At 41.5% G+C, this 10,344-nt stretch overlaps 2 protein-coding genes across 2 annotated transcripts; one reads left to right on the top strand and one right to left on the bottom strand.

Annotated features, from left to right (window-relative positions):
- Positions 1-1,118: 1,118 nt before the first annotated feature.
- Positions 1,119-4,991, bottom strand: cebp1 (CCAAT/enhancer binding protein (C/EBP) 1). The gene is made up of 4 exons (XM_034572899.1): positions 4,980-4,991; positions 4,831-4,859; positions 2,900-3,199; positions 1,119-2,183 (listed from the first exon to the last, which is right to left on the bottom strand). The coding sequence occupies exons 2-4, from the start codon at positions 4,834-4,836 to the stop codon at positions 1,878-1,880; spliced, it is 612 nt and encodes a 203-aa protein (XP_034428790.1). The 5' UTR covers positions 4,837-4,859; positions 4,980-4,991; the 3' UTR covers positions 1,119-1,877.
- A 585-nt stretch (positions 4,992-5,576) lies between these two features.
- Positions 5,577-10,344, top strand: ngdn (neuroguidin, EIF4E binding protein). Its single transcript, XM_034572876.1, has 11 exons — positions 5,577-5,623; positions 5,850-5,909; positions 6,283-6,354; positions 6,596-6,733; positions 6,837-6,921; positions 7,913-7,965; positions 8,162-8,276; positions 9,088-9,262; positions 9,350-9,503; positions 9,737-9,800; positions 10,170-10,344. The coding sequence occupies exons 1-11, from the start codon at positions 5,603-5,605 to the stop codon at positions 10,187-10,189; spliced, it is 957 nt and encodes a 318-aa protein (XP_034428767.1). The 5' UTR covers positions 5,577-5,602; the 3' UTR covers positions 10,190-10,344.

The raw sequence follows: 10,344 nt of genomic DNA on the forward strand, positions 1-10,344 counted from the left end.
ACTCTATTCCTCCACAGCATTAAAATGTTTTACCAAATGTTAAAACTTGAGCGAAACTTATTAAAATAACAAAATGTGTCTTTTGTGCATGTTGCCCCCCCCCCCCACCCACCCACCTCTCTAGCCCACCACCCCCTATCTCTCTGTCCCTTCAGTAGCATCACAGCCACAGGAAGGCCCTGGAAGCCCCAAACACTGATACTATCTCTTTCTCCCCTCTCGTCCTCCCGTCCTCCGCTGTTTCGAAATCTTGCCCATCCCACAAAGGGAAACCGCTGGTGCACAACGGTCCACGGCGTGACGTCCGTTTCTGTGGGTAGACAACTTTTGGTAAATGACGTGACAGGTGCCTGTTCACCCCCCAATGAAGGATGTAGGGGAGAGTTGGCGAGGGGCATTAAAGCATAATCACGCCTTCTTGAATTAAAGCCACATGGTTGTGAAGGCTGTGAGCTGCATTTTATGTTAAATAGGATAATCTGTCCAAACATAGAAAAAAATTACAGTTTCATTCAAACACAAGCAATTATTTATTTATTATTTAAAAACATTCATGGCAAAGTATTGCTTTAACAGTGTATTATCATACAGTTATAAAACACATTCATGAACATGAAAGGGAAATCGTTACAGATGTAAAAATAATTTCAAGTAATCCCACACCTACTTAGAGTATTACATATATATACATATATATATAATATATATATATATATATCTATATATATATATATACACAGAGAAAGATTTCATTAAATCCTCGACAAACCACATATCGTTGTGAAACTCCTGTTGGGCAACTACACTCAGAAGACAGCTGAAGTATCAGGTAGATGCCGATGAGGCAATGTTTGTTAGATTGAACCAAATCTTAGAAGAGTCAGTCCACGGCAGAGTCTCAGCAATCATATAGTCCCGTTCTCAGGGTAACTGCGTTACAGTGAATTTAGTTACAGCATCTATATTCAGATCCACCGCATATCTGCCGACATAACAGTAAAATCACCGCAGGTTACCCCCCTCAAAGCTCCAGTGTACAGGATCGAAGCTACAATTTAAGAAATACAGAGGCCATGACAAGATCCTCTTAATCAAGAAAAAGGTCAAAATGTTCAGGGTTTTTTGACTGTTTATTAACTGTTTTATATTGTAATTTCAAAAAATAAAATGCCTTCTTTGTTCTCAAACAGCTTCTGTCCAATCACTGTTGAGCATCTGTAATTAGGCCAGAGCTGAAACTTGTTCAAACAATACCTCTGGATTATATGGGTCTTCATTGGGTCCTGTGTGGTTCTTTGTATCAACTTGAAAAAAATTACTGTAATTTGTTACAGCAAAAAAAAAAATCAGTTTTTCTCAAATAATATTTACGATTAGTTAGTTGACATCCTTTTATATTGATTTAGTATCAAATGGAATTCATTTTTTGGGACAAAGACAAAACAAATCATTGACACAAGCTGAAAGAAGTGTCATAAAGACCATACAAAATTTTGTTTTGGACTTGTTACAACTTAACTTTTTTAATTTTGAGAAAACCTAATATTAACAATTTACATTTAACTCTGAATAAAGAATTACATTACTGTAATTTTGTTACAAGCATTTTTAAACTTTCCTCAACATAAAGTTCTGATTCAGTCCAAACCATAATTTGTATTATACCTTAACTCAATGCATTTTCTTTAGTCTCAAACAAAAAAAACATCTTTACTTTCTTTATGGCTTTTTTTATTTGTTTTTACAGCTACATAAACATGGGCTACTTTTGCCAACAGGAGAAAACTTAAATATTCATTATAGTCCAAGTATATTACTGTACTGCCAGTGTTACGCTAGCTTTTTCTCGTCTCTAGATGTCGATGAGAAGGTGATGTTCAGATACCAGACACCCCTGCAGCGCCCTCCTCGGCCCCCTGCGGGTGTCGCTGGGACAGGATGTGTTTGAAAGTGTCCAGCTCCTGCGTCAGCTGCCCTATCCTCAGCTGCAGCTTCTGGTTCTCCTCCTGCAGCTGCATGGCCCTCTGCTGGGTCAGCATGATCCTCCTGCGGGCCTTGTCCCGGCTCTTTCTCACGGCAATGTTGTTTCTCTCGCGCCTCTGCCGGTACTCAGCGCTGTCCTTGCTGATGCTCCTCTTGGTCTGCGGGGCCCTCAGGGTCGGCAGGAGGAAGGGAGAGAAGTCCTGGGGTCACAAACACACTTTAGGACGCCAGTGGCTGATGGGTTTCCCTCTCTGAGCTTTTATTTTTAACTAATTGTTTTTAGTTAAAAAAAGAGTGACAAATTTATACATTCTACATTTTGGCCAGAAATCGTGTTACAGGTGTCTGCACAATCATATCCTTCTTCATTTGCAATTGTGCATTCAGTCAAAAATTAATCAAATTATCAAAATGATCTGATGCCAATTTTGACCCACGGTTTGACCCAGTTATTGACCACTCCTCTTGGTTATCAGAGGACTTAGAAGAAGACATGTTTAACTTCAGACAAACTGCCCCAGCCCCAATGACTGCTACAGAGCGACCTGCATATTTAAAGTTTATTCATATTGAATGTATGTCCAAATCACACCAAATTCAACACTGCGAGATATGCATTTTACAAACAGACAGGCTGACCAAAGTTTGTAGACTTGGAAGGTAAGTATTGCCTGTTCATTATACATCCCAACATATTATACAGTGAATTCAAAGATAAATCAAAAATTTGTTATCTCTTAATTGGAAATTTGGCAGTTTTGGACAATCCCCCAAAATGTGGGTATGATCCCCAATCATTCCACAGCCTCTCAGCATAATGGTGAGGACCCCAAGGAGCCCAGACAACACTCTTTCCACATGTGATCTCAGAGGAAAGACATCTCTATCAGTTGTGCACCAAAAGCCTCTGGGTCACCTGCTGAGTGCTGGCGTGGCTCTGGTGGTGGTTGTTGCTCGCCGCATTCGAGGCGTTGCCTAGGCAGGACGTCGAGTACGGCAGGTAGGACAGTCCCATCATCTGCTCGGCCACACTGTCCTCACCGCCCTCCCTCAACATTCCCTGAGCCTGGCCGTATGGCATCATCTCCATGTGAGACAGCTGAGCGGAGGCCTCAGTTTGGCCGGAGGAAGCGACAGCTGGGTTCAGGGCGGGGACCTGACCTGAGTAGGAGCTCGCCCACTCCTGGATGACGGAGGAAACCCTGGCATCAGACATCTGGAGGGGTTCAGAAGCAGAGTGAGACAGGAGATTCATCAAAATGCTGCTGCTCTGCATGGTTTCTGGCAATCGATCGTTGAGACATTCTCTAGAATATGTGGAAAAACAGCAGACCCATCTCTATTGTTGTATTGCTTGGTGTGACTCCAGTGGAAGCTATTTTCAATATGGGGCATATGAATATAATGGCCTTTAACTCTCTGCTGGCCTGAAGGCTTATTTTGGTCAAATGGAAGGATGCTCTCCCTCCAACATATGGTCATTGGATCATGTGCCATATCCACCTCTGAAAAATTAGATATACCATCAAGGGGTCCACCAGTAAATGTTATACCACTTCATGGCAACCATATATTTTCTTTGTAGAACGTATGGCAGCTGCCAACATACCCATGTAACTCACTTTTTTCTTCCTGTTTTTTCGCTTTATTGTTATTATTGTTTGTATCTGCTGTGTGTTTTCACTTCAACATATTCATAAATGTATTTTGTTTTATGGATGACTCGCTGTAAGAAAATGTAATCACAGCCAAGTATTTGGGGCAGTGGGGGACATTCTGGGAGGACAGACAGGAACTTGACTTAACTGTGTTGTTCAAGTTGTAGTTCGTATGGTAAATATTTGAAAAATTAAAAAGAATTTGGTCAAAACGTATCTGCTGGAGTCCTCACTCCCACCAAGTAAGTGGATCATATCATTGGAGCTCTCACTTCTTTACAGGATCCCTGTCTGTTAAAGACTTAACTTCAAAATCCTGCTGTTGGTTTATAAAGCTCTGAATGGTTTACCGTTAAAATACATTTTTTATCTGCTATGAACCATCCAGACTCCTCAGGTCTGCTTTCTGTCCCCAGAGACCAAACTAAACTTGGAAAGGCAGCGTTTAGTTTTCATGCTGAACATATGAGAACTGCAGGTCTGCTGAAACTCTTAGTTATTTTAAATCGATACTAAAGACTTTCCACAGCCTTCCTCTAAATCAAATATTACCCATTTCTTACACTGTACTGTTACTTTTACTCTTTCATATTTTGTGAAAACACTTTGAATTGCCTTGTTTTCGAAATGTGCTATACTATACATAAACTTGTTGATGTTTAAGCATAAACAATTTAAACTTTTAAAGATAAACGCAGATTATGAAGCTCAGGAAGATGGAGGAAGAATATCATCAAGAATACAATTTAATTTAATTAACCAATTAACCAGTAACAGTAATAAATCTTAGATCAGATATAAGGTTATTTAAGTGCAACAGTAAAGTTGATCTGAAATAATTGGACCATTAAAGTTTTCAGTAAATTAATGAGCAACAATTTTTATAATTACTGATAAATTTAAGTTACTTTAAGAGCTGCTTCTCGAATGTAAATATTCTCGGCCGTCTGTGACAGTAAACATTTGGACATTTAAATATATAAAATGAAACTTACTCAACATATAGAAAAAACAATAAACAATAAATAGGATAATTAATTAACTAATCTGCACTTTATTACAAAATAAAAGAATTGTTACATACAGCCCTACATTAAACAAAAAAGATACAATGCACAGAAAAGAAAAATATATATTACTATGAATTCTTTGAGCTTTCTCCTTTCAATGTGACTCTACAATCACTTACTGTCATTGTCTCTTTAGTCTCCAGCGTTTCTTTTAAATCATGGCAGAAGTTATATTTGCAGTTAGGGATAAGTTAGTGAAAAACTAGAGTTAGAGCCAGTTAGTTGTTAACATGTAAGTGCTGCAGGGTAAAGCTGTGATGGGACTCACCATGACTCTTCCTCAGGCTCCTAAGACTGGAGATGGTCTGAGAGTCAGAGGCAGGTTCTCCTCCTCTGATGGTGATGATGATGATGATGAGGATGAGGATGATCACTCCATCACTTCCTCTGTCGCTCTTCCTCTCTGTCACTCACACATGTAAAGGACGGGGAAAAATAAAAAACCAACAGGAAAATGTACAAAATAAGTTAAAAACAGTCTTCAAACAAACAAGTATAATTAATCAGCCTATCTTATGACTGTTGACCCTTCAAATTTCTTTATTAAATTCTGTTTTAATTCCTATATGTAAATGGAGAATAAAACAGCAAAATAGCTGCTGAACTTTATTGATGCCTTACAGTTATTAGAAGCACCTTAGCCATTATTATTGTTTTATTTATCTTATTTAAGTTTTCAATCTAATTTCATTTGTCTTCTCGTCTGTATTTTAGCTATATATGTATCTACATTGTTTGCTCTGTTACATGTGGAGCCTATTTATGACTCTATTTAATTAACTCATATATTGTTGTAAAATGTATTATTTATAAACAGTTAAAAGAACGCGATAAACTACACGAACGCCAAACGTGATCCGCTGCGGCTTCCGTAGAGTAGGGACAGTCAAAATGGCGGCGCCTGTTGACAACGTGAGTAGAGCTGCCGATTCTTAAACACATTAGTGTGATTTCTTTATACGTTTTACTAAAGTCTAAAGTCTTCAACGTGTTTTCTGAAACCGACCTTCAGTGGTTGGTCGGAGTAGTTTTAAAAACGAAGCTAGCGGTTAGCCACGAGCTAACTGAGTTTTTCCTGCCTCACTTTACTGTCTCTGTGTGTCTCTGTGTTTCTGACTGTGGTTTGACTTCATCACAGGATTTAATTGAAAGCGATTTGCCCAAAGCTGTTGAGCTGCTGAACAGCCTCACCGAACAGGTACGACCCCAACACGCTGTTCTCACGTTTCTAACACGATCATTACTGACGGACTACAAGACACCATTAAAACAAGTCATGAATATAATAATACCCGGTTAGTAACAGAGTAATACCGCAGTGGTACTGGATATATCGGTGTAGTACTAGTACATCAGTCTGGGTATATTAGGACTGTAGCACCCCTTCACGGAGATGTAGATATAACTGTATGTAGCTGATGGAGGAGATGTAGTTATGAGTCTTTGTCGCTGATGGAGGAGCTGTAGATGTGAGTCTTTGTCGCTGATGGAGGAGCTGTAGATGTGAGTCTTTGTCTCTGATGGGGGAGCTGTAGGGTTGGAGCGGCTGTAACTCTCTCTTTTCTCTTCAGGTGGCCTCAGTCACAAGTCATGTCCGCGAGCTGCTAACCAAAGTCAAAGATGGGAAATGTAATACATCACAGGTGAGAAGGGACTTTATCACGGTTTTTGTTGAAGATCGATGGATGAAAACATCGGCAGGTTCATACAGATGTGCTGCTTTGCTCAGTTTGATTAATTTAAGAGTGTGTTGAAGACTTTTCTTCACCCAGGTATCAGCGAAGAGCTGTCTCTCTGTCTACTTTGTTTGAACATGTGTGGATACAGTTCTATGTCTTTTGTCCCTGTGAATGTGTCCTCCCTGACTCTGTCCTCTCTCTGCAGGGTTTGTCTTTCCTGGACCTTCGCTATCACCTGATGCTCTTCTACCTCCAGGACCTCACTCACCTGGTCAGCATCAAGAGCGAAGGAGGCAAAATAAAAGACAGCGAAGCCTTGAACAGAGTGGTCACAATCAGAACGGTGAGATGTCGTAATGATAGTGACAAAAACAAAATAATTATAATTATATCTGTTCATTCTCATCTGGTGCAGGTTGTTCCTCATGTTCCCTCTTCTTTCTTAGGTTCTGGAGAAGATGCGACCCCTAGACAACAAACTCAAGTACCAGATTGATAAACTGATTCGAACAGCTAATACTGGAAGTTTAGGTAAGACGCGATGAATGTAGCCATCTGCATTCATTGATGATTGTCATTTTTTGGGCACAACATGGCCTTATCTGATTGGTCAGGCTCCTATCACATGCCCCCCCCCCCCCCCCCCCCCCCCCCCCCCCCCCCCCCCCCCCCCCCCCCCCCCCCCCCCCCCCCCCCCCCCCCCCCCCCCCCCCCCCACCCCCCCCCCCCCCCCCCCCCCCCCCCCCCCCCCACCCCCCCCCCCCCCCACCCCCCCCCCCCCCCCCCCCCCCCCCCCCCCCCCCCCCCCCCCCCCCCCCCCCCCCCCCCCCCCCCCCCCCCCCCCCCCCCCCCCTCCAGAAGTAAACAACAGGCTTTAACCTTGTTCACCAGAGTAGACCGGAGCATGTAGAATAAATTACAAGCATCGCTGACCCTGCTGTCTTTGCTAACAGATGTTGTGCAGTTACATTTTACATTTAACATACATCATTTTACAATGATACAACCTGCTCACAGACCAGGACACTAGCTATTATTCAAGCAATTCCTGTTAAGTCTAGCAAGCAATGCCCAGTGTGCGTGGTCACATGATATACGTCTTCAGGCGTGTTAGTATAGACTGTGACTAAAACTGATTCAGAGCCAAAACACTTCAAATGAAAACGTAGGATATGTGTGGGTGTCCTCTCTAGAGTAAAACATACAATTATAATTAACTATAATGTAAGAACAATACATATTCAGTTAGTTACACTAAGAGTCCCATTAAACTTGGTCACTACAACATCAGAAACACAGATGTGATTCACTTGAAAGCAGAATAAAGTGGAAGGACAAACTATAAACTATTAAATCTTAAGTCTCCACAACTATGTCAGATTCTCACACTCACCGTAAATAATCGTTAATGCCCAGTTACTGTCTGCTGAGCAACATGTTGTCTAGTTACACACATGAAACCAGTGAACACTGTGGTGTTCGGCTTGCTAACAGCAGCGTCTCATGTTTTTATTGACTTTAGCCGAAAACGACCCGCTGCAGCTGCGTCCTAATCCCGAGAATCTCGTCAGCAAAGTAAGTCCTCAACATTATAACACGTCTGTATTCACTGGATGTCACATTGTTTCCTGTATGTGACTAATGTTCATTCAAATATTCACTCTACCGCTACTTAAATAACAAAACACACATATAGTTTATAAATAGTGAGAGGTGTGTATTTGTCTAATTTATTTCATTTTTTCATCTTTGTGCTTGATCCATCAATCAGCTGAATGAATCTGAGTCTGAAGAAGAAGCCGAGACAACGGCAGTCTCCGAGAAGACAGCAGCGAACTCTGGTGGCAGGAAATATATACCACCGAAGATTGCCCCCGTGCATTATGGTAATGTTGTCTGTCTTTTTAAACAGCTTTGTCCTCTTTGCTTCCTTATTCTGTGGAAGTTTGAAATGATTAATTTGAATATTTATCCTCGCATTGATCCTGGCGACATCCCTGTCGTCATGTACCGTGCCCGAGTATCCTCCCTACCCACCCACAAGAAACACTAAACAGCAGTTATTAAGACCTGTACAGTACTTGAAGGAAATACTTTGTGTTTGTTGGATCTGCACTAGAATTTTTGAGGCACTGATTTTAACACATTGGGGGGGGGAAAGATAGATACAAGCTGTGTCTCAATTCAGGGGTTGCGTCCTTCTGAGGCGTAGATCGAGAGGGCTGAACCAAAATGAGACCATCTGGTCTACAGAGGATTTCTGTGATCGGTGTCACCTGCTTGTTCCCCCATTTTTCCTGTCGCCTAGCAACAGAGGTGCAGTTGAACACGATGATAATGTTTTTATGCCTCTCGTTTTTTTTAAACATGTGTACCGTTAGCTGTTTGGCTGAGTTAAAGCGTTATGGTCTAGCATTGGACATCTCGTTGCTGGCATAACGTCTTTGAAAAAACGTTTGTCTCCGGGAAATGAAGGCTCCAACGGGTGGATCCTTAACTTCTCGGAGATGAAAGGACTCATTTAAAGGAGACTGCGGATTGGGACAGTCTAGTCGCGCCGCTGTGACACAATCGGTCTTTAAATGCAGCCCTGAATTGAGACCCTCAAAAACTAGTCTGCCCACATGCCTAAAACAAATCCTTGAGAAAACACTGAAGACTTTTGTTTATAAGACCTCGATGTTTTTCTTTCTGCAGACGGTGATTTGACTGAGGCCGACAGGAAGAAGGCTCAGGTGGAGCGTCAGCGGCAAGCGGCTCTGAGAAGCTCTGTGATCCAAGAGCTGAGACAACAGTACAGTGACGCACCCGAGGAGATCAAGGACAGACGGGACTTCCAAACCGATAAGGAGAGCCGTGATGACACACACCGGTCAGTCACCTCCTTCTGTGTTTCACAACTTGAATTTCTAAATAATTATTAAAAAATTCTAAAACAGGCGTCTTTTCCTCTTTGCAGGAAAAATTATGAGGAGTCGATGATGGTGCGTCTCAACGTATCAAAACAACAGAAGAACTCCAGGAAGAGAGGCACGATGGGCATGTCCGGTCAGCTGAGCAGTATAACACACTTCAGTGACATCTCTGCACTGACGGGTGGCGAGGGCAGACAGGTGAGTTCTGACAGGAACTGAGGAGGAAACGTTTAGTCCACACATTGTTCTGATGGTGTAAACTCCACTCATCATGCAGCAGACCAGCTGACCTGCATTTACTCTGGACCTTGTTCCAGACTGAACAGAACAGGACGTTTTAAATTATTCATGCTGACTATTCGCACACGCTTGATGTTTGACACACGGCTGTGGGTTTGTCTGAGATGGCTGTTTTGTCTTTCTTGATGCAGGATGGGGAGGGCACTCGCCCCAAGAAGAAGAAGAAACTCATGAAGAAGAAAACCAAGAGAAAAGGTAAGGATTAATTATTCGATAAACCAGTTCGTATAAATTCTTCTAAAGAGACAGAAAATGGGGTCAAACAAACAGCTCTTATTTTGAAACTCTATCGCTGCTTCTGCTCCAGCACCAGATGTGTAGAATCCACATTCAGTACTGTTTAACCAGTGTTTGTTACACTCCGACTATGTATCTGGTATAAAATGTTTTTTTTAAGAACTAATTTTCAAATAAAATATCTAATATCTCATCTTGTTTTTAAAAATAACATGTTTTTAAAAATATAAGCAGTGACCTCATTACTTTAAGTATTTCAGAAGCAAAGAATCTGTTCTTTTATTTGCATCCTATTTCATCATTATAATCACCCATTTCTCTTTGCAGCTTTCAAGAAGCACAGATAAGACCTGAAACGTGGCGTCCAGCAGCCGATGGCGTCTATCATCATCATTTTCGTTCACTGTTTGACTGTATCATCGCTGTGTTAAAAATGAATTCCCCGACACTTGCGTACATTCAGTGTTTTTGACATTGTGAAATAAAATTTACTGCAAGTCAA

Source organism: Hippoglossus hippoglossus, chromosome 20, assembly GCF_009819705.1.
Source record: "Hippoglossus hippoglossus isolate fHipHip1 chromosome 20, fHipHip1.pri, whole genome shotgun sequence".
Taxonomy (NCBI): domain Eukaryota; kingdom Metazoa; phylum Chordata; class Actinopteri; order Pleuronectiformes; family Pleuronectidae; genus Hippoglossus; species Hippoglossus hippoglossus.

Coding starts and splice junctions, on each gene's coding strand:
- cebp1 (XM_034572899.1), bottom strand. Junction 2,184..2,899: donor GCCACGCCAGCACTCAGCAG/GTGACCCAGAGG, acceptor TTGTGACCCCAG/GACTTCTCTCCCTTCCTCCT.
- ngdn (XM_034572876.1), top strand. CDS start 5,603: ATGGCGGCGCCTGTTGACAAC. Junction 5,910..6,282: donor TGAACAGCCTCACCGAACAG/GTACGACCCCAA, acceptor TTTTCTCTTCAG/GTGGCCTCAGTCACAAGTCA. Junction 6,922..7,912: donor AGCTAATACTGGAAGTTTAG/GTAAGACGCGAT, acceptor TATTGACTTTAG/CCGAAAACGACCCGCTGCAG.